At 46.8% G+C, this 24,121-nt stretch overlaps 1 protein-coding gene across 3 annotated transcripts in view; it reads left to right on the top strand.

Annotated features, from left to right (window-relative positions):
• The window catches only part of SLC41A3 (solute carrier family 41 member 3), a 50,965-nt gene that overhangs the window by 2,323 nt on the left and 24,521 nt on the right, over nucleotides 1-24,121 (top strand). The window contains exons 1-2 of one of the 3 annotated variants that reach the window (XM_063121382.1): nucleotides 5,605-5,660; nucleotides 8,259-8,565. In XM_063121382.1, the coding sequence (XP_062977452.1) occupies nucleotides 8,275-8,565 (291 nt within the window). In that variant the 5' untranslated portion in view covers nucleotides 5,605-5,660; nucleotides 8,259-8,274. Of the gene's footprint in view, nucleotides 1-5,604; nucleotides 5,661-8,258; nucleotides 8,566-19,634; nucleotides 19,841-24,121 lie in introns of those variants that run through there. The other 2 variants (XM_063121381.1, XM_063121383.1) reach the window with 2 other exon arrangements.

Here is a 24,121-nt window from a genome sequence, read left to right as displayed (position 1 = left end):
CTGCCATCCTAGGGTGACCATATGGAAAGGAGGACAGGGCTCTTGTATCAGTTGTATACAAAAGGGAATTTCAGCAGATGTCATTTGAATGCATGCAGCACCTGGTGAAATTCCCTCTTCATCACAACAGTTAAAGCTGCTGGAGCCCTGCCCTCTTTTGTATCTGGCCACTAGTATAGCTAGTGACCAGATACAAATGATTGCATGACCATTTACTCTGAACCCAATTTTAACTAAATGATTTCTCCACACTGTTCTGAAAACAGTAACTCACAAAAGGCAAGGGAGTTATCCCCTTCTAGTCGCCCTGTAATTTGAGTACTTATCCAGAGTATGGTAGTACCATGAGGAAACCTTGAATAAGGGAGAACTGAGAGTATAGGCAAGAAATAGGAAGTTGTGACATGGGTATGAAGAAGGGGCAAGTGTCCTTGCAGGTCATAGATGCTCCTTCCACTAAATAAATTTATTTTTGCAGAGACATTGATCCTGATTCAGGTATGGAGCTCCCCCACTTGTATCAGCACTTCAACAGAGGGAGGCGATGCACAGATTGAAATGGGCTTTATGGGCCAATTTAGACACTTGAATTGCCCACATGGAGAGGCCCCATAAGGGAAAGCACCATCTATCAAGAAGGGTGTGCCATGTCAAGGCGGTTGCAGCCACAAAGCCATTCAATGTACAGGATTGGAAAGCTTATGAACCAGTCCTACATACTCATAAAACCATTATGTTGAATGTGCTGGATCAGGGCAAAAGCCTCCATTTCCCCATCTTTGTACAACTGTGAATGTATTTTTTTCTCCACCTCAACATCTTCGAGCAATACAGATTCATTACAAACTGTGTGAGTGGGTGGGTAAAATTTCCCTTTGATCTGTTTTAGCTTGGGTACCTTTGAGTTTTGGTTTTCTCCTTGCTTTCCTTTCAGAGTTGCACATCCTAGCAGCACTTGAACTCACTACCACAAGATGTAGTGATGGCCACCAATCTGGATGGCTTTAAAAGGGGGTTGGATAAATTCCTGAAGGCGAAGGCTATCAATGGCTACTAGCCCTGATGGTTGTGTGCTATCTCCAGTATTCGAGGCAATAACCCTGTGTGCACCAGTTGCTGGGGAACATGGGCGGGAGGGTGCTGTGGCACCATGTCCTGCTTGTTCATCCCTGGCAGATGGCTGGTTGGCCACTGTGTGAACAGAGTGCTGGACTAGATGGACCCCTGGTCTGATCCAGCAGGGCACTTCTTATGTTCTTATGTTCTCACTGAGCTGTGTGCTGCTCTGCTGGCAGCATTCCTCATTTCTAATGGCATTGCATCGGCATCACACACAGTTATTTTTTTACACAGAACTTGCCAGGATGGAGAGTGATCTGGCTTCTTATAAGCCATCACATATCTGGCTACATGTATACAACACTACACACCTGATAGCATCTGTTCAGGGCCAGCCAAAGACATTTTGCTGCCTAAATGAAGGACAGAATGTCTCTCTGGTTTTATTTCAGGGTTCAGGACACTTAGAAATAAGAATCTGGATTCAGGCTAAGCTTAAGAGATGTAGAGCTTTGTATTATTGTTCCTTTCTTGCATACAGCCACAAGCAGGCTTCTATTTGTCCTCCTGACCCTGCCAAATCTAGCAGAAGTCCTCAGGTGAACTAGTCTGTGATTAACCCAGGGCATTCTGAAATCCTGGCTTGGATCAAGGAATAGATCTGCCACAAACATCACAGCCCCACTTACTCCCATCCTACGTACTGAAGCCCACGAGATTGGCATTTAAATCTTGCAATTGAATCTTGCTTCAACACCAGTAGCAGACGATCTCAGGAGGTACAGGACAGGCCACATGGCACAACACAACTCTGTCCTCTAATACCTCACCATCACTTTCTCACCACACTGCCTGCTCATTGCCAATGTGAATAAACACTGCGACACATGCTGCGCTTGCTGGAGCAATGCATGTGCACATAGCAATGCATGTGCACCTGCTACGCCTGTTGGAGCGCATGGTCCCAGCATGCTAGGAAGGTCCAGTGATGCTGATGCCTATCCTGGACCCTTTGGGCCAAGATGAGCTGCCACTGACATTTTCTAAAATGAGCTCTAGGGCACTGTGGGAAATTTAAAGTGGTAGTTTGTCGCTGTCCACCACTGCCACCAGGCTGTGCTGCCTCCATTGCAGAAGGGGGCTCAAGCAGGGTAGTTTGCCCAATTCCACCTCTAACCAGGAGCCAGCCCTGCTTAAGCAGCTGCTTTGGTATGCCGTCTTTAATGGGTAGGTGTTGGTGATGTTGGTGTTTAAATGTTACTGGCTTAACATATACATCATTTGTGCAAAAGGACGTGCTAAGCAGTGAATTAATACTGATCCCTTGCCTTGAAGGCAAGATGTACAGTCAATTAAGAACCACAGAGAAAGCAACAGACAGTCGAACACAGAAAAGAAATGGGCTATCACGCGTACCCAATATTTATAATGGTTTGTTAAGTCTGAGCTGGAGAACAGACATTATTAATGAAGTGGGAGTTAAGTGTGCAGTCAAATACGCTTTTTTACAAAAATACGCACATCCTTTCTGACTTCCTTCGCAGTAATTTTTTAAAAAATTTAAGCCTCTAAATTCTGGGCTGGCACATATGGAACATAATGGTAACGATTCAGAAGAGATTATGTTTCAGACTTTTAAATCTATTACTCTTGTGTTTATTAATCCCATACAGTTCACAATGCAGGATTTATTTGGAAATTCCACTTCTGCCCAAACTTAAGCCAAAAGCATCAGGAAATAAATATGCAAAATAAAATTAAAAACCAAAAGGTTCTTATTTCAAAATCTGCAGATGCTTTCGACAAGGACAGACCACAAACCAATGCTACAGTCAAGATTTTTTGAAATTTTTTTGCAGAACAATAAAGTCTGCATTTGGCAGGTTATTCAGAACTGGCTGCCACCCAATATTTCAAGATCGTATTGTGATATAAATATAGTTCCCAACGGTGTGCTGTTCAGTTTAGTGGAAACATAGAAATACAATGTGTTTGTATTTCAATAGTAAAATACTATTATCTCAGCCTTCGAAAATACCTGGTCCCCTCCGGATATTTTCGACAACTCCCAGAATTCCTCACTATTGGCTATGCTGGCTGGGGCTGATGGGAGTTGAAGTCTAAATTATCTGGAGGGCACCAGGGTGGAGAAGGCTGCTATATCTTGATAAGAGCGTGAGAACTTGGGTTGTTCAGTGGACAGAAACAATATGGCCCAGACCCATGGGTTGCTTTAGGCAAGTCATTTTGGGCATTTCCACCCAATCTACTTGCCATAGTGTCACATTTGTGGGGGATCCACCCTGGTCAAAGTAACATTCCTGTTGCAAGGTCACAGGTATTGTTGTGTGCGAGCAAGAAAATTGCAACATGATGCCACTGGAAGTCTGATTCTATTCCACCCACATATTAGCTGTGATTGATAGTGCTGTGAGAAACGTTTGTGCAACTGGCACTGGCTCCTATTTAATAATACCTCTTAGGGGTATGCACTCTGCACCGAAAATCAGGCAGTTGTTCGATGGACCTCCAACGGACCTCCAAACTCGTGGTGCAGTTAGGGGCGGTTCAAAAATTGATGGAAACCCCACGGTGTGAGTAGAAGATTGTTCAGAGCTCCATAGTTGAAGGTTTCTTAGGAGATGTGAGGGCTCATTTCATGTTGATGAATGGCTAACTGAACACTCCCATATTAGGAAGACGCTGAGGGGTGACGGGGGGAGAGAAGTTTTGAGATTGCCATCTGTGGCTAACCAAGAGCCACAGTCTCCTCCCTGTCTCCCTCCAATCACGTTGCTTAGGGGGAGGTAGTTTCAAATGATAAAACCTATGAGAAAAACGAGGTACTATCCGCACATGCCCAAAACAATATGGTGTCATACCAAACTTATGCCCAGGAATGTCTACCCAAGAATTTTTTTCCCATCCTTTAGGCATGCCCAAACAGGATCCAGTGAGAAAGGTCGATCACCTCAAAATTCCTGCAGGTCTTATGGCCAGAGTCTGCATTATGTGGCCTAACCCACCACTCTCTGAGCATCTAACAACAGATTAAAAAGCAAAATAGAACATAAGAAGAGCCCTGCTGGATCAAACCAAGGGTCCATCTAGTCCAGCACTCTGTTCACACTGTGGCCAACCAGCTGTCGGCCAGGGACCCCTAAGCAAGAGATGAATGCAACAGCACCCTCCTGTCCATGTTACACTGCAACTGGTGCACACAGGCTTATTGCCTTTGATACTAGAGGTAGCACACAGCCATCAGGACTAGTAGCCGTTGATAGCCTTCTCCTCCAGGAATTTGTCCAACCCACTTTTAAAGCCATCCAAATTGGTGGTCAGCGCTACATCATGTGGTAGCAAATTTCATAATTTAATTGTGCTCTGTGTGAAGAAGCATTTCCTTTTATTTGTCCTGAATCTCCCACCAACCAGCTTCATGGGATGACCAAGGGTTCCAGTATTTTGAGAGGGAGAAAAATGTCTCCCTACCCACATTCTCCACACCGTGCATAATTGTGTACACCTCTATCATGTCTCCCCTTAGCCTCCTTTTTTCCAAGCTAAACAATCCTGGCTGTTGTAACTTTCCCTCATAGGGGAGATGCTCCAGCCCCTTGGTCATTTTAGTTGCACTTTTTCCAGCTCTACAATAACATACGTACGTACAAAGCTAAACCTGAGCAAAGGCTCATTTTCAACAGGCTGAGCCCTAGAATATGTGAGGTATTACTTGCCTCTACACAAGGGAAGAGTCCCACCCTTTGGAGTAACCATAGACTAGTCTTCCCCATCCAGTGCCTACATTTAAATTTCAACCTGTTTATATTAACGTATAATTTTGAAATGGATGTGCTAAATCCTTTTCCCAGGGAGATGTTAAGGTTTACTGAGTATTGATATGGTTTTATATGAACCCCCTCTTCTTCTTGCTTTTGTCGATGCTGTCCATGTCGTTTTGCAAATAAAAAGATTTTAAAAAATTAAAAACCTGGCGCTTTCTAGATGTGTCGGGACTACAACTCCCATAATTCCTAGCCAACATGGCCCCGGGCCATGTGAGCTGGAACATTATAGGGAAGCCCTCTCAAACCTGGTACCATTGGCCATGCTGGCTGGGGATTATGGGAGGTGGAGTCCACCACATCTGGAGGCCGCCTGCGTGAGGAAGGCTGCTGCCATAAATCATGTCTATACCTTCGATTGGGACTTGAAAACCGCGCCCAGCAAAGAGCGCCGCGTGAGCATCCGGTGGCGGCGGCGGCGCTCTTTGCGACGCGCAGCCGAGGTGGGCCCTCCACGCGTTCCGAGAGGCGGTGGCGTCCTCCGCCAGTAGCCGCGCGTCCATCCCGCGCCGGCTTTTTCTTCGCTGGGAGGCGCCTCCTTTTCTGTTTGAGAGAAGCCACCGCCCTCCAGAGGCGGCGGCGGCGGCGGGACCAAACGAGCTCCGTCCCGCGCCCGAGCCAGATGTGGACGAGGCCGCGCCCCCGTCATTTGCATGTAGCTCGCCCTCATTTGCATGCGCCCCAGATGCGCGCGGTGCCCTCGTTGGGTCCCCGGGGGCGATAAACCCTGGCAAGGAAGGACGCGGGCGGCGCCGGGTAAGTGGCAGAGGCTGGCGAGGGAGAGCGGGTGTGTGGGTCTCTCGCCGCCCGTGATGCTGGCAGTTGTGGGTGAGAGACGGAGGAGCCCCCTAAAAGCCGTGCTTGAGCATCTATTGTTTCGGAACAAGCGTATGATGGCCTCTTTCTCCGTTTTCCACACCTCAACGGGTGGATTTATTTACTTATTTTGTGATCTGGGTTTTTGAGAAATTGCAGGGAAATTAGGATTGCAACTGTTGTCTTTTTTAATTTCCTATTTGTAGACCACTTTTTCAGTGCTGAAAGCTTTTTATCTTTGGGGAACTGAGGCTCAGAGGTAGTGAGCAGCCTTCCCTCACCTGGTCCTCTCCAACCGGCCATGAGGGATGTTTGGAGTTGTAGCCCAAACATCTGGAAAGGCAACAACTTGGAGAAGGCTAAACTTAAAAGATGGGAAGTGACCATATCATCCCTCCCTCCTTCCCATGTGGCCCATTACTCCAGTAGTTCCCAACCTTTTCTATCTTGCATCCTATCGATACTTCTATATCAAAGAACCTGGGTGCCACCACAGTAGAAACAAAAAGGGCACTTTTTCTGGGAAGGCATCCTTTTACTATATTTATCATTTATTGGTACGTTTACGGACATAAAATTGCAGTAGTGTTGTTGAGAGTGAATTTTATTGCTATGGCTTTAAAACACCAACAGACAAACAAAATAATTCCGGCAGTAGTTTGAAAAGTTACTACTAACATTCCCAAAGGTCGCAGATGGGTAATCTAGGGCCTACTCTACACCAAGCAGGATATTGCACTATGAAAGCAGTATCTAAAAGGCAGGAGCCACACTACTGCTTTATAGCTGTATTGAAGTGCACTGGCAACTGCTGGGGCCCATTGACACATACCATATACCGTTTTCATAGTGCTATATCCCGCTTTGTGTGGCTCCTGCCTTTTATATGCCACTTTCATAATGTAATATCCTGCTTGGTGCAGATTAGGCCCAAGACAGGTAGGGTCAGGAGGAGGTGGCACATCACACTTGCAGGTGGATGTGCAGATTGTGCGAGAGTGAAGTCTAAGGCCTTAGCTAGACCTAAGGTTTGTCCCGGGGTCGTCCCTGCCTGCTCCCGAGATATCCTGTGTGTCATTTACATGAACAGGGATGACCCCAGGATGATCCCGGGATAAACCTTACGTCTAGCTAAGGCCTTAGTAATTGTTATGAAAACCCAGGCTAAGAAGAGGGTTTTAACACAGGCTAAGAAGAGAATATAGGCAGACTTTTGATGGGGTGGCCACCTCCAGTAAGTGAGACTTGTCACCAGGTAAGGGCTGCACCTGTCATCCCACCTGTGCTGTCCCTTCTTTCATTTCTTGCTTTTGACATTAATGTCAGAAATACAAGAGAGAGAGAGCTTGTGGGAACCAGCAGCTGCCTGAAATCTGTTTTACCCTCCCCCAGTGCTGTGGGTAGGAGAAAGTGGGGATAAGGTTATCTGGAAGAGAAGTAGCAGCAGGCCATGTGAATGGACCAGAGGGTAGGTGGCCAACAATTAGGGGAAATATTTTCAAAGCTGAATGCATGGTTAGGAAATGTGACCTTTGATGAATCAGGGTGCGATAAATCCTATGCATGTTTAGACAGGGGGGGAAATGTCCTACATCTTCAGGTTGGAAAATGTTGGGAGTTGTCTACACATGCATAGGATTGCACCTCAGGGGCTTGGAGGCTGATGGGCATACTATGCAGGGCCGGAGGAGCGTGAAGGCAATCATCACCTCTGCGCTCTTCTTGTCCTGCATTTTTGATAGATAGGCTGAGGTTCTGCAGAGTGGGAGGGAAGGAGGCCTGGATGGCCAGAGGATTCTTCATAAGCTGGCTGCCCTGGTCTCCTTCCCTCCCTGCCCACAGAACTATCTCCTTGCGAGCTCAGAGAGGCAGCCAGTGTGGTTCTTTCCACACCAGCTGCAAGGAGGAAGGGAGCTCAGACTCCTGAGTCAGAGTGCTATTTCAGCTTTTGGATCCAGGAATCCGAAGTATCCTATCCCTCCACTGTCTGGGGGGATTGCTGTCTGGGGGCCATAGGATTGCTGTCCCCTTGATTCCCACAGACACACACATTTCACTGAATTCAGTTAGCCATACAATTAAGGAGCATACAAACTTGCATTCCTGGATAGTTGTGGGCTCCAGATTTTATTTAATGAATACACTTAGTTTTATTAGTATCCTGAAATACTACTTTTCCTTCAGGAAGCTCACAGCAACTTACATAGGGCTCTTATTCAGGCAGGTTCTCCTCTCCAGGTGCTGGGCAGGCTGGGATCTGCTTCAGTTGAACAGTGTGACAGCATCATGTTCCTTGAGACTGTAGCACTGAGGATCACCTGTGAGCAAAGTTGTATGAATGGCTGTCTCTGGTGAAATGAATGCCCAGGGGAATCACTGCAGGGACCAGCATGGTGAACTAAGCATTGGTTTGGATGCCCAGGAAAAGGAAAAGAATGTCAGGATGCTTTGCTTCCCAAAGATACCATAGAAGGCTCTCTCTTATCACCTCTCTCTCTCTCTCCTGGTCTGGTCCCTATCTCGCCCCTGCCTCGAAAGGTCTGGGAGAATCATCATGAAAGGTGAAGAAACCCGGCAGCGACGGAAGGAAGGCAGAGCCAGAAATGGAGAGCGATCGAGGCACAAAGCAAAGAGCAGGAGTAAACATAAAGAGGGCAGGCTTGGCAGCCAGGGGACAGAGGATGGCCCTTTGCTCCTGCCTCCAAAGCAGCCTGCCGAAGCAAAAGTGGCGATGGCAAAGCTTCAGGAGGAATCTGCCTTCACCATCGGCCTACAGGTGCTCCTGCCATACATGCTCGCAGGCATCGGAATGGTCCTTGCGGGAATGGTCCTGGATTACGTTCAGGTAGGAAGAACAGGAAGTTCTGTGCATTTGTTTCGGTGTGTGGAGTTACTGTCATGCTTCGCTTTTAGGTATCCACTGCCCGGGGAGGTAAACAACAAGAACTCTTCTTGTTTTGGGTGCTTAATTAGCCCTCCCTCCCCCCGCTCTACAATCTCATTGGCTGTAGCTCAGTGATGTCTGTAGCGTAAATTGCCTTTATCTATATTTCCTCAGAGACTGAGGCTGCAATTTCCGTGCATACGTATTTAGGATTAGCCCTACAGGGTTTAGTGAGATTTACTGCTGAGTAGAGATGCCTAGGGTCAAGCTGTAAGGCTGCAATCCTACACACACTTGCTTGAGCGTACATCTCATTACACTTAGTAAATATGCATAGGCTTGGGCTGTGCAAACATTTTCCCAAGCATCGTGGGTGAGATGGGATTAGAATGCTCTTGTTAGAACCCTGTTTAACTACCTGCGATCCAGTCTGATCTTCTTGCCCCTTCCTAGGCTAGGGCTGTTTACTGATGTTTTCAAGTGGGTGATTCTGTTCTAATCCATGCTTTTCTCTGCTAGTCTCTGGTTTTATATTTATTGGTTCAGTCTTATTTTGTGAGCTGCCTTGAATGCACTAGCTGCAGAAGGTGGGATTGAAATATATGAAATAAATACATGAAACACACTCCTAAACAGGTTTACTCAGAAGCTTGTCCTCCTCCTCCTCCTCCTCCTCCTCCAAAAAGATGTGCACAAGTAGGATTACAGATTGAAACAAGGTTTAAGAGATGCAGAGTCAAAAGTGTTGAATGAACAAAATGTTTAGAGGATCTTTATTCTAGAATTTTATTTACAGATTTAAGCTGTCTGCCTAACTTAAACAAGAATCGAACTTTCTAAACCATTACTTTTTCTGCCCTGCAATTCTCCCTCCCCCACCCTCACCGCTGGATTTATTTAACTAGTAAGGTAACAGGTCAGGCTGCCCCTTAACTGTATGATAGGATGACACTAAAAGCCCTGTTGCCTGTCCTGACAGCTTTCGCGGAGCTGGAGTTAATATTTCTCCCTTGCATTGACCTTGGGTGGCTCTTCAGCATTAAGAAAACCAATTAGGTTCCATAAGATTAGAGGTCCCACCTATTTCAGATTGACACTGTGTTCTATAACTCACTTTATTATACTAGATAATGAAGGACATGCCCGCATGAGGATATACAATAAAAGAAGGATTTTATTAACAAGACTCAAGGAGAATGCACTGAAATTATTGCACCAATGGTATATCACGCCAAGTATACCCAACCTAAACAATATAAAATGTTGGAGAAACTGTAATCAACAAGGTTTATATATCCATATGTGGTGGACATGTCCTGTTGTGTCACAGTTTGGGGACATTATATTCTCAGAAATGGCAAATATCACACATCAACCATACATGTTAATCAGCTTTGGTCTTATTAACATGTGAGAAGAACAAAATGCAAAAGTGACATCTAAGGACTTAATTGAGTTCATCCTGATAGCAGCCCGAAGAATCGTATCTAAAAGTTGGAAAACTGCAGAACTTCTAACAGTGAAATTTTGGTATATGGAACTGTGGCAAATAGCCATGGCACAATTGACATACCAAATGAAACTAGGCAAAGGCAAAATATGACTTTTATAATATATGGCAGGATTTTATATGCAGCAGTATTTGTCAAAGCCTTTCCTCAGATGATGGAAAAGGGACTAAATATAATCTGTTATGCTGCAGAATTATTAAAAAAAAACTCCAAGTGTGGGAGAGAAAATGTGGTGACTGAGACAGGGGGGCTCTTCAGACAACGCACTAAGGCCACAGCTAGACCTAGGGTTTATCCCTGGATCATCCAGGGGTCAAACCTGTTCATCTAGGTGACACACAGGGGATCCAGTGCTCAGGCAGGGGCGAACCCTGGATGATCCCAGGATAAACCTTAGGTCTAGCTGTGGCCTAAACCACGGTTCAACAAACAACCCACACTCAATCACTGAGTGCAGGTTAGCGTGTTGTCTGAACAGCCCCTCTGTCTCAGTCACCACATTGTCTCTCTCATACACCCTGCATTCCCCCCCACCCCGTCTCTCTCTCTCACACACACACATGCCCCAAAAGTTTGGCTTCTCTTTTTCTCAATGGACCAGATCAGTTGACTTCTGAGCTGAGCAGTGGGAAGGGGGTTCCCCTCCACGCCATGCAGCACAAAAGCACTGACCCGGCTCGCACAACACAATAAGCCAAGCTGGGTTGTCATCGTGGGTTGTTTCAGTGTCGTTTGTTGTGATGTCCAAACGCAGAGATTTTTCTTCATCATAGATTATTTTTGACAAACAAGCCCCCTGAGACGCCATAGCTTTATGTTGAGCTGTTCAGGGTGGCTCGTTTTCAGGGTGGCTTGTCATGACGTCCAAATCTAGCACAATGACTTCATCATGGGTCATTGGAAACAGAGACGCCCAGCAAGAATGGTGAAAATCCCTGCTGTTCCTCTCAGTCTCGCTAGTGCCATCACCATCCCCCTCCTCCTTTGTCAGTGCCCTCTGCCCCATAGTCCTAATAATAGTGAAGAAAGGACATTGAAAGATGTCCTGACCATGTTCGCAATCTATTTATTTATTTATTTCAGTCTTGCACCAGTATGCACATTTGAAAGTCTGCAGCTATGAAATTTGCACAAATTTCCCTTCCGTTTTAATGCCCTGCCATGAAGTTTGCATCTGTTTACTGATCCCACTCTTTGCTCTGCCTTAAAATTTGTGTATTTTTACTGATTCCTGTCACTGTTGTATAACCCATATGACTATCTGACAGCTAACAATGGAGACCAATGGAGGAAAGCTACAAGCATGGGTGGGGTGGGGGAGCTGAAAGTCAGCGGGGGGGAAATCCCTACAACACCTAGGGACACTCCCAATACCTTTACCTCAGCCTCCTTCCTGTGTGGATGGAAAGAGTGTAGACACTGAGGAAATGCCCTTCCTTGAGGAAGCAGCTGTGGGCAGTGGCTGTGATCCTGCAAGTAAAAGGCAATACCCATTTGTGGCACGAAGTGTCTGGAGGCGTTCACCAACAGAAGGCGTCCCTTCACGTGAGAGTTCATGGCTACCAACCCATTCCCTCACAACACATACACACACCCTGCCGAGTTAATGCTTATCGTTACGTCTCCTAGGTGAGAGATACTGCCACCAGCTGTTCAGGGAGGAAGGATGTGGGTGGGATGTGGACATCCTTGGCTGCTCAGAAGTGAGTTGCCTGGCACACCTTGTCACCAAGTAGGGGTGGGTTGAAAATTCACCAGGGCCTGCGAGCTCGCTGGACGCTCCACGCTTGACCTTCTCAGGCCCCGGTGAATACACCCAGCAGATTTTTGTCCCATTATTCCTTTGTGAAGAGGCCCTTTCAGGCCCCAATGGATGTGGGGGCGGGGGGCGGGAAAGCATAGTTTCTGGGCCTCCGGAAAGTGCACAGATCCCACCAGCCACACCATTACAGAGCCCGGGGGAATCTGTGCACTTTCCCCCACCTCTCCCCATTCCCTTGCCCATTGGGGCCAAAAGGGTCACTTAATGCAAGTGTTTAGGGGCCCTTTCAGGCGGGGGGGGGGAAGCAAGGGGGGAAAGCGTGCATCTGAGGCCTTCGGAAAGTGCGCAATTCCCCCAACACGCTAATGCCATGTCATGTGAATTGTGCGTTTTCCGGAGGTGTCAAATGCGCGCAATATCGAGTGCTCCCTGGGCTGGCTCAGCCGGAAAGTGCTTAGTGAGCGCATGAGACAAGCTCCCAGGGAGCTCACCATTCACTACCTCCGAGTGCCTAACTCAGTGTGCTTGCAGCTGGCCTTTTCCCACATGAGAAGCTTGTTTAGGGGCATGTTGGGGGTTCTTTGGCTGCTGCTGGCTGGTGGTGACCCAGCAGCAACCAAGCTGACTTTCCCAGGCAAAAGAGGACGGGGTGTGTGTGTGTATGTGGGGGGTTGGGAGTTGGCTTGGCTGCTGTTGGGTGGAGGTGATCAGGTACCTCAAGCTAACATGCTTATCAACTGCCTTTCCTGCAAGGGGGTTCCTTGGAGGGGGAGGAATCCAGGGCCGGCCCAAGCCATTTTGCTGCCTGGCATGAAGGACAAGATGGCACCCCATCCCCATTCCATATACATAAGTCACTTATTTATTTATTTATGGCAGTTACTTACTTATTTGTTACATGTATATCCTGCCTTTCTTCCAAGGCATAAAACCCTGTGAGGTAGATTAGGCTGAGAGTTAGCGAGTGACTAGCCCAAAGTCACCCAGTGAGCTTCATCCCTGAGGAGGGACTAGAACCTGGGTTTCCTGAGTCCCCATCCAATGCTCTAACCACTACACCACACTGGTAAGTTGAATCTTACTTCAACACTGCCAATGGGATAGTGTCCTCCAACACAGTAGGGGTAGCAGGCTAGCTGAGAGGGCCCAGGTCAAGTTGCGTCCTCCAGCTCTGTCCTCCAATGGAGGGGAACAGCTGGGAGGGTGTCCCCACTGCCCCCCAGCATCTGCTGCCTGAGGGGATGGATTCACTCTACCTAATGGTAGGACCGGTCCTGGAGGAATCCCCATTTTTGGCTTGGCCAGCAAGATTAACCCAAAATTTTAGACCCCTGGCTAGGCAGAAGCACAGATTGGGAATGGATTCAATACTTCCATCCCAACCCGTGTGCTTTAAACCCCCTTCTTTGGCTAATAGAAATTCTGTATTAGTCCTAAGTCTGACACACGGCTCTAGAGCCATTAATGGCCAGCCTGACTGTCTTGGTGTATTTATTTATTTATTTATTTATTTATTTATCATACTTATACCCCGCTCCTCAGCCAAAAAAGGCTCTCGGAGCGGCTTACACTTAGCAAAAAAGACAGTCCCTGCCCTCAGGCTTACAATCTAATAAAGACATGACACACAAGGAAAAGGAGTCAGGGAGGGAGGGAGGAGAGAGAAAGAGAGAGAGAGTCCAGCAGGAGCAGGCCCCGATGTTACTTCTGCCTGCTTCTGTCCCCTCGGTCCTTCTTCTTCCCCACAGGGCCAAGATGGCAGTTTGCCCTGTGGGGGGGGGGGGGAAGAGTCCAGCAGGAGCAGGCCCCGATGTTACTTCTGCCTGCTCCTGTCCCCTCGGTCCTTCTTCTTCCCCGCAGGGCCAAGATGGCAGTTTGCCCTGTGGGGGGGGGGGGGGAAGAGTCCAGCAGGAGCAGGCCCCGATGTTACTTCTGCCTGCTCCTGTCCCTCGGTCCTTCTTCTTCCCCACAGGGCCAAGATGGCAGTTTGCCCTGTGGGGGGGGGGGGAAGAGTCCAGCAGGAGCAAGCCCCGATGTTACTTCTGCCTGCTCCTGTCCCCTCGGTCCTTCTTCTTCCCCACAGGGCCAAGATGGCAGTTTGCCCTGTGGGGGGGGGGGGGAAGAGTCCAGCAGGAGCAGGCCCCGATGTTACTTCTGCCTGCTCCTGTCCCCTCGGTCCTTCTTCTTCCCCACAGGGCCAAGATGGCAGTTTGCCCTGTGGTGGGGGGGGGGAAGAGTCCAGCAGGAGCAGGCGCCGATGTTACTTCTGCCTGCTCCTGTCCCCTCGGTCCTTCTTCTTCCCCACAGGGCCAAGATGGCAGTTTGCCCTGTGGGGGGGGGGGGAAGAGTCCAGCAGGATCAGGCCCTGATGTTACTTCTGCCTGCTCCTGTCCCCTCGGTCCTTCTTCTTCCCCACAGGGCCAAGATGGCAGTTTGCCCTGTGGGGGGGGGGGAAGAGTCCAGCAGGATCAGGCCCTGATGTTACTTCTGCCTGCTCCTGTCCCCTCAGTCCTTCTTCTTCCCCACAGGGCCAAGATGGCAGTTTGCCCTGTGGCGGGGGGGGGGGGGGAAGAGTCCAGCAGGAGCAGGCGCCGATGTTACTTCTGCCTGCTCCTGTCCCCTCGGTCCTTCTTCTTCCTCACAGGGCCAAGATGGCAGTTTGCCCTGTGGGGGGGGGGGGAAGAGTCCAGCAGGAGCAGGCCCCGATGTTACTTCTGCCTGCTCCTGTCCCCTCGGTCCTTCTTCTTCCCCACAGGGCCAAGATGGCAGTTTGCCCTGTGGGGGGGGGGGGAAGAGTCCAGCAGGAGCAGGCGCCGATGTTACTTCTGCCTGCTCCTGTCCCCTCGGTCCTTCTTCTTCCTCACAGGGCCAAGATGGCAGTTTGCCCTGTGGGGGGGGGGGGGGGAAGAGTCCAGCAGGATCAGGCCCTGATGTTACTTCTGCCTGCTCCTGTCCCCTCGGTCCTTCTTCTTCCCCACAGGGCCAAGATGGCAGTTTGCCCTGTGGGGGGGGGGAAGAGTCCAGCAGGATCAGGCCCTGATGTTACTTCTGCCTGCTCCTGTCCCCTCAGTCCTTCTTCTTCCCCACAGGGCCAAGATGGCAGTTTGCCCTGTGGTGGGGGGGGGAAGAGTCCAGCAGGAGCAGGCGCCGATGTTACTTCTGCCTGCTCCTGTCCCCTCGGTCCTTCTTCTTCCTCACAGGGCCAAGATGGCAGTTTGCCCTGTGGGGGGGGGGGAAGAGTCCAGCAGGATCAGGCCCTGATGTTACTTCTGCCTGCTCCTGTCCCCTCGGTCCTTCTTCTTCCCCACAGGGCCAAGATGGCAGTTTGCCGTGTTGGGGGGGGGAAGAGTCCAGCAGGAGCAGGCCCTGATGTTACTTCTGCCTGCTCCTGTCCCCTCAGTCCTTCTTCTTCCCCACAGGGCCAAGATGGCAGTTTGCCCTGTGGCGGGGGGGGGGGGAAGAGTCCAGACAATTTATGCTCTCGCTCTCTCTTTCTCTCTCTGGTGGTTCTCGATTTGTAAAATGGATTATTAATTGCCCACTGCAGAGGGGGACGATTGCTATAAAGTGTTTTGGAGCACTAAAATTTATGACAGAAATGACAAGCGGCAATAATTCCTATGAATGAAGTTCCATAATTTCTTTGGAGAGTACAATTTAGATTTTGTATTGGTATAGGTTGTTATATAGAGACTGAAAATATATGTAATTTGCTGATGTGGAAGCACTAATTTCATGATTATGGTTGATTTGGGTTTTTATTTTGTTTTTGATAGCAGTATTTATTTATCCTGTGTACCTCTTCTGTTGTACGTAATGCTGTGGCTTTCTATGTGGATGCCATAATGAAAAGAAACTTCCTGCTCTGGAATATTTACAGATAAATATGTTTTTTATGTCCATATTGGCAGATGTCTGCCTATTTACTGGTGACACCTTAACTGGTTAATAATAATAATTTTTAAAAATGACTTAGGGCTCCTGAGTTAACTGCCACTTTCTGGATGTTGATTAATCGGCAGCACACATTTTATTGTGTTGACTTAATTACGGAGAGAGGCAGAGAGCGATAAACTCAGTCACCCCAGGCTGTTGAACCTGAAGAAAGGCCATACTTGCTTCTACATTCCTTCATGGCAACTAGTTTTAACAGCCGCCTGTGCCATGGAATCTCTTGAGAGAGGGAAATAGCAGAGATCAAACTGAAGGCCATCTCAGAGCCTGGTCTCCTCTTCCTAAGAATTGATCAAGCACTCAAGGAGGCACTGTTCTGTCAACTGGCAGGGAGACCAGATTCAGAATGAGGGTCTGGGTTAATGAGTGACAGGTAGGTTTGAGATCTGGAGTCATAACCCTGCCGTTTTGGAGATGTTTCGGTCACACGTCTCCCCTTAATATAGATTTATTTATTTATTTATTACATTTTTATACCGCCCAACAGCTGAAGCTCTCTGGGCAGTTCACAGAAATTAAACATCTGAAGGAAAGCACACTTTGGCCCCATCCACTGGCCAGAGAACTATGAGCAATTGGCAAGTTGCACCCACTGCTTCCCAGGAAGAACATCATAGCAAGGGGACGACACGCATGGCCCCATCCATGGTCCAGAGAAGGAGCAGCTCCAGAGCTCTTGTTTCCTCCCTCCCTGCCAGAAAGAACACTCAGCTCCAACTGCCAGCTGCCCTCAGACTGTAGATTTGAAGGGAAGCGCGCTGTGGCCCTATCCATCCGCCAGAGGATTAAGGGGTGCTGGGTTGTGTATGTGTTTGGGTTTTAAGTATGTGAAGGGGGACCTCCCATACCCCTCCATTCCATCAGGTGTGGAAGGAAATGAGAGAGATGAGCATGGTTGGTTTGTTCCTTTTAATGTGATATTGTTCATAGAAACAGGAAGTCTGGAGAGGTTGTACTTCCTGTTCCTGTGCAGCAAGGTAATCTGAAGCCTGCCCACTGAGTTTCTCTCTCAGCTGATGCAGGTGTTATAAATTTAAGCCCAGCACTCTTACAACTTTTCTAAGACTCTTCACTGTGGGGAAGAAACGAGCTAAAAAAGAATACGTTGTTATTAATTTCAAATCAGATGCTATCACAGGGCTTGTTCATATAACCTGCTAAGCCATGGTTAGGCCTCTAACCCTTCTACAGAAAATGGTTAGTGAGCGTTTTTGAACCATGGTTAGAAATGGTTCACATGACATGCTGTCATGGTTCACACAACACGCTAAGCCATAATGTTTAGTTTAGCTTAAAATGCTTAACTACGGTGGCTTAGCATGTCTTCTGAACAGGGTCACAGAAAGTTGCCATTTGAACACACAGCCTGCATTAGAAAGACCATATTAATCAGTCTTTATGGTCCATTTTTAGTAACCAGATTACCATCAACCATGTGGATTGGTGCAATGGGGATTAACGTGGTGTAATGTTTAGAGTATTGTACTTAGAGTGGGTTCAAATCACTTCTCAGTTTTGAAGCGCTCTGGGTGGCCTGGGCTAATCACAGTCTCTCTGACTAACCTACTCACAAAGTTGAGAGAATAAAAGGATGGGATCATGTATGGGTGGGATAGGACCTTCCCCAAACCTGATGCCCTCTAGATATTTTGAACTACAACTCCCAACAGCCCTGGCAGTATGGTCAATGGTCAGGGATCATGGGAGTTATAGTCTATGGGGCAATATAGAAATTTAATGTAATAAATGATATGGTAAGAACATAAGAGCCATGCTGGATCAGACCAAGGGTCCATCTAGTCCAGCACTCTGTTCACACAGTGGCCCACCAGCTATGAACCAGGGACCCACAAGCAGGACACAGGTGCAACAGCACCCTCCCAGCAACTAGTGTATACAGGCTTATTCCCTCTGATACTGGAGGTTGCACTTAGCCATCAGGACTAGTGGCCATTGATAGCCTTCTCCTACAGGAATTTATCCAGCCCCCTTTTAAAGCCATCCAAATTGGTGGCCATCACCACATCTTGTGCTACTGAATTCCATAGTTTAACAATGTGCTGTGTGAAGAAGTACTTCCTTTTCTCTAATAAATAATAGTCTAAAACATCTGAGGTGCACCTGGTTTGGGAAGCCTGGTGTATTCCGCTCTAAACTCTTTGAAAGGAGGGCAGATAACAAAACAAACAAACAAAACCCAGACAGATAAAGAGTTAATTTACCAGAAACTTCCAGTCATCCAAATGCTAGTACATTCTATGTGTAAATCTGTGTCAATGAAAAAAAGGGAAAGTTGGCGGCCGCCATCTTCAATTTGGGGCCCTATTGATTTATTTTTATTATTTAAACATTTAGATGTTGTTAGTCATCTTGATATCCTTTTAATCCAAATATAGGCTCTCGAGGCGGCTTCCTGGCCTTGAAAGGGCAAACTACACCACAAAAGATTTGCCATCCAGCTTAATGACAGCCCCTTTTTATTTCACCAGCATCCACACCCATCATAAAGAATATGCAGAGAAATTTTGCTCTTAAATATTTGATCAGAGTGATAAGAAAATGTATCAGGCAGAAAAATCCCACATTTAAACTCCCACACAGCTGAGTTAAGTTTGAACCATCTGGGCCAGAATGTTTTCTTTGGATTCTATCGAGGACTCAGGCTGATCAGAGTTCCGCTGGCCATTTTAGTGGCTGTGCATGCCAAATGCCCTCCCTCCGCGGATTGTTCAGCTACCATCAGTGTTGCCCTTTTCTTCTTTTTTTTAATGCTATGCAGACCTTTGGGACTGAAAGTAAAAAGGCACAGAGAAGCCACTGGAAACTTTTCTGCTGACTATAGAACTACCTTAAATAAAACTTGTGGAGAGACTCTTATCACAAGACTCTGCATAGTAGTTGAAAGTGATGACAGCAGATAAGGGGTTAGCCTTTGAAGCTCATTGGCTTTGACTGGATTTTTTTTTCTTCTTCTGAAAGTCAGTCATTCAGAGACAGAGAGACCACATATTTCCTGAACTTATACACCCTCAACAGGGCTGGAGAAACAGAGAGAAGAAAAAGAATGAGAAGCTAAAAATGCCCTTCCAGCCAATATATCTTCCTGGCTTTTCCTGTTAAACTCTTCTATCATATCCGTGGCTTCGGTAGATTGGGCTCATGTTCCTGGCGACCTTTCTTCATCTTGAGGAAACAAGAGGCAAAACAAAAGAAAACTGAAGGGTTAACCTGCCCTCTGCCCGCCTTGTCTTGGGACGGCCAGAGTAGTTCAGCGTCACGCATGGCGAGCTTGAAGCAGTTGTGGCTGATTCAGCGGTGCAGTCTCATATTTTAAACCATCGTATTTGTAACTTGAGGAGAAAGGACATCTGTGGCTGAAGTGTTCAGAGGGATTCCTGCACAGCCTGTCACTCTTCCTGCTGATACGCCTCAATGCCATAGCTCAGGCAGATCTTTCTGGTTTCCAGCCAGGTGGTAATAGCTGAAGAAGTGGTTCTGTATGTATTTATTCACAAACATCTTAGCCATCAGATCCCTTCCTCTGGATTCTATTTCCGTTCTGGAGAATAATGTGAAGAAGGAGCTGCCTTGACGCTTACTGAAAGTTGAGCTCAGCTAAGCCGGATGCATTTTGGAAATTAACCTTGCTGCTCTTTTGCGGTAGAAGAGAAAGACATCAAACGTGGTGACGCAACTGTAACTTAAAAGCAACCTAAACTCTGGAATGGACAACTAAAAGTGGTGAGAGACACCTTAATTCTTGGATTTCCTCTTGCCCTCTGGCTTTTTGAGTATGGGTTAATGGCATTCAATCATGGTGGTCACCCAGTTGAAACTGAAGCTGTGCTTCCAGGGGAAGAAACTCAGAGGTTTCACCTGTAAGTTCGTCAGATCAGCCAGCGGATTCCTTCCAGAAACATCCTTCACCATTGCATCACAAGTCCTTGGGCCGTACGTGCTGGCAGGTTTAGGCCTGGTAACTGCTGGTGTGTTGATGGATATTGTTCAAGTACGTATGTTCTTTCAAGTACCTTGGTAACAAGCGGGGTGGATGGTTGGTCTGCCTGGGTGACCTTGAACATCCATTTTTAATATGGCTATCTGATAGCTAGGAACAATGTGTTGCCTGCCTGTGGGGAAAGTGTCTTCCGTAAGTATGTCGGAAACATACAGATGGTCTACAGGACACTCTATATCAGAGGAAAGAGCTCTCGTTCATTTTCAAGGCACGTTGTTGTATCTCCTGACACTAGGATTCAACTAACAGGAGAGCATCCTCATCATGTGTAGAATAGTAACAGGCTGGTCCCCCACAGGGAATAATGTGAGAGGATATAAATTATTGGGAAATCCCACTTACAATAGCACAAGACTACTGACTTCTGGGGATCATTGCTAGGAAGCTGCTCACTTGGCCCTGAACCTGAGTGGTACACCACAGGGGAGGGGGTTATTTTTACCTCTTCCCTTCACTGTGTTTGGGAGAGGTGGTAGGGGAGGGGGCATGCAACACTGACCCTAATTCCATCCCTCTGTCCAAGGTACTATCAGCTGTTAGAGGCTCAAGCAGGCCAATCCCCTTTTTTGTTTCTTGTTTTAAATTTTCAATTGACATTTAACTGACCTCAAACATTCCATAATTCCTACAGAGCAATGAGCTAACCAGTCCTTGTAGAGGCATTTTGAAGATGAGTGTGTGTGTTCCTTTAAAAGAAGAAAGAAAAAGAAATATGCAATGTATAAATTAATATTTTCCCCATGTCTGTCCGAGGAGTCCCCTAAATAGGCAGAAACTTTTACCTTGTCTGTCTGCTGCTCTATTGAGCCCCACGGCAAACCTCCTGATAGACATAGCTGTGCTCACACCAGGAGAGATCACTCCCTTACAGCACAGCCCCTTGCACAAGTTCTTGGGATTAAGCCCCATTGATCTCATGGGGATTTTCTTCATAGGATTGTGCTGTTAATCTTCAAAAACACTGTTTTCCATGCTTAATGATAAGCATCAATAAAGGCTAGAAAGTAGGACCGGTTCCAGCATTTTCAAGCCCTCTTATATGTCTTATATGTATGTATTCATTTGGGATGCACTCCCCCCCTGCCCCTTCATCATTTTCTGATCCTGACAAGAATGGCACAAAGTGGTATTTTTGTTTTTGGAATAATGCTAATACTACTTTTGGAATAATAATTCTAGTGCGAATTCTATGGAATATCTCAAGTCAACTAAGAATGCTCACACTGCCTTCCCCTGAGCATCAACTGATGCACAGCAACAAAATAGGAAAACGAAGTAGTCCGTTCATACATTCCCCCTCTATTCAGCACTGGTTAGGCCTCATCTTGAGCATTGCGTCCAGTTCTGGGCACCACACTTCAAGAAGGATGCAGACAAGCTGGAACATGTTCAGAGGAGGGCAACGAGAATGATCAGGGGTCTGGAAACAAAGCCCTAAGAGGAGAGATGGAAAGAACTGGGCTTATTTATTTATTTATTGCATTTATATACCGCTCCATAGCCGAAGCTCTCTGGGCGGTTTACAAAAACAGCTGTCAAAGGCTGTTTAGTCTGGAGAAGAGAAGATTGAGGGGAGACATGATAGCACTCTTTAAATACTTGAAAGGTTGTCACACAGAGGAGGGCCAGGATCTCTTCTCGATCCTCCCAGAGTGCAGCACACGGAATAATGGGCTCAAGTTAAAGGAAGCCAGATTCCGACTGGACATCAGGAAAAACTTCCTGACTCTTACAGCTGTACAGCACTGGAACCAATTGCCTAGGAAGGTTGTGGGCTCTCCCACACTAGAGGCATTCAAGAGGCAGCTGGACAACCATCTGTCAGGTATGCTTTAGGGTGGATTCCTGCAATGAGCAGGGGGTTGGACTCGATGGCCTGATTGGCCCCTTCCAACTCTGCTATTCTATGATTCTGTGAATGGATACCATGAATGCCCTATTAATCTCCACCAGCTGTGGCCTCTCTGCTTTTTCTGCCACATCTTCCTTCTTCACCCTCAGTCATTTAAAGTTTTGTGCCACAAAGGCAGCATCACACACCAGTATTCCATATTAATTAATCTTGAATAACGATGTCCTGCATGGACAAATCCTAACTCTTGTCATAACTGAGCAGAAAGCAGTGTAAGCAAGGTCTGACACTACTCCTTGTGTGTACCGTGTCCAATCTACAAAAAGGCCGCCTGTGCATGTCACCACATTTTATGAAATAAACGGTGTCATGAGGAAGGTGAAATTAAGTGGTGCAGACGAATGAGTCACTCTTGGCTCCGGTTTGAAATGAATGCAGAGGTTGCTGAGCCGGCCCGTGCAGAAGCTAGTGCTATTGTAAATTTAGAATTCAGTTTTTAATTTGTGCTATTGACTTTACAGCTGATGTTGATGCAATAAAAAAATGCTGTCAAAGGCTGTGAGTTATATAAGACAATCCAGTGGGGTGGGGTGGGGGGGAAACAACTGTATGCGGAAAGAATGGAGAAGAGGAAGGAATTTGCCCTTTCAGAATTAACAGTTTGGGGTTGTTTGATTTTTCCATTGCTGCCTGTAAATGAACCAGAAGTGTTTTTAACATGTACAGAGGATGCTTAAGGTTCCACCCATGTTTAGGCCCCTTTTGTTATAAACAAAGTGCCTGCTGTTGCCCCCACACCCCTTTCTAATCTAGTTTAGAAGATCAGCAAGCTGATTTCCAAAGCTATTTTTCTCAGTTTCAGTTAGTTATAGGTCATCGTGCCCATGATATCGAGCTGTTAGGAATATACAACAGCAAGAGCTCTGAGGGCCATTTTCTCCACCACCCTCTTGTGGGCCACACCCGGGAAGAAAACAAATTAAATCAAATTAAAATTGCCAGTTTGCCACCAACATTTGTGGCCCTAAAAGGGTTAAATGTTGTTTGTTTGCAAGATAAATATGACCCTTTTAGTGTACTATGGCTGCTATAAACTATTTTTATTTATATATATATTTATTTATTACATTTATATGTTGCCCCATAGCCGGAGCTCTCAGGGAGGTTTACAAAAGTACCATTTTATTACCTAAAAAGTTTTCTTTTTTAAAAAAACCCTCATGACAGAGGGCAGTAGGTGTGGCAGGGGGCACGCTAGAGCTGGATGTGCTCCACAGGCTGTGTGTTGCCCACCCCTCCATTACACCATGATCCTGAAAGCTAGAGCTTAGCTTGCACTACCAGTGCAACTATCCCTTCCCCATTAAAATGTGTTGGTCCTTCCTATTATTTATGTATTTATTTATTACATTTATATACCGCCCAACAGCCGAAGCTCTCTGGGCGGTTCACAAAAGTTAAAACAGTAGACATTAAAAAGTATAGAAAATTTAAAAACCATCAGAAACATAAAAACAACAGTATAAAAACAAGAGTATCCGTTTAAAGGAAGAGTATCCATGCCTCTTCCTTTCACCTCCCAGGGCTTTGTACTAATACTTCATCCTTCGGTTCTTCCAGTTCCATTTCTTTCAGCATCTCTCTCTCTCTCTCATGCCCTTCGGGATTATACGTAGCTTAGTAGTCAGAACCAATAGTAGTCAATGGCTGTGGCTAAACCTAAGGTTTATCCCAGGATCATCCCGAGTTCGTCCCTGCCTGAGCACTGGATGCCCTGTGTGGCACTTAGATGAACAGGTTTGACCCCAGGACAATCTTGGGATAAACCTTAAGTCTAGCTACGGCCAATATGTCTCATGATGCTTGGCAACCTTTGGGCGGTGTTAGTCATGTGGGCACTGCGCAAAAACTCTATGGTTGAATCAGGTTGGAGATCCTTCACCTTTCCCCAGGTTGCCACAAACCTTTTCTTTCTTTTGCTGCAGAAATGGGCTTCTTTCTGAGTTTTGTGAAAGTACTGGTATTTTTATTTATTTATTTTTACCGGACTGCTTTCTCATTCCTTATGGCCAGTCTTTTCAGGATGTACTAAAACATACCTTGTTTTCTGCCATGCAGTATCAGCCCTAAAGAAATCTTCATTTCTTTAGGGCATAACCTTATGCTTGTTTAGACGGGGGGTGGGGGGAAGTCCTACAACTCCCAGCATTCCCCAGCCAGAAAAAAGGCTATGCTGGCTAAGGAATGCTGGGAGTTGCAGAACATTTTTCTATCTAAACAGGCTTAGCATTGCACCCTAAAAAAAACTTTCTGTGTTTGCAGACACCGAAGGCACAAAACTGGGCTTGGGCCTGGTTCTGCACTGCAGCTTAGGAAACCGATGGTAAATCCCCAGTCTTGGCATGAAAGGATGGGGGCGG

Source organism: Elgaria multicarinata, chromosome 3, assembly GCF_023053635.1.
Source record: "Elgaria multicarinata webbii isolate HBS135686 ecotype San Diego chromosome 3, rElgMul1.1.pri, whole genome shotgun sequence".
Taxonomy (NCBI): domain Eukaryota; kingdom Metazoa; phylum Chordata; class Lepidosauria; order Squamata; family Anguidae; genus Elgaria; species Elgaria multicarinata.
Note: the sequence above shows the minus strand (reverse complement) of the source record. Positions and strands in the feature narration are given on the sequence as shown.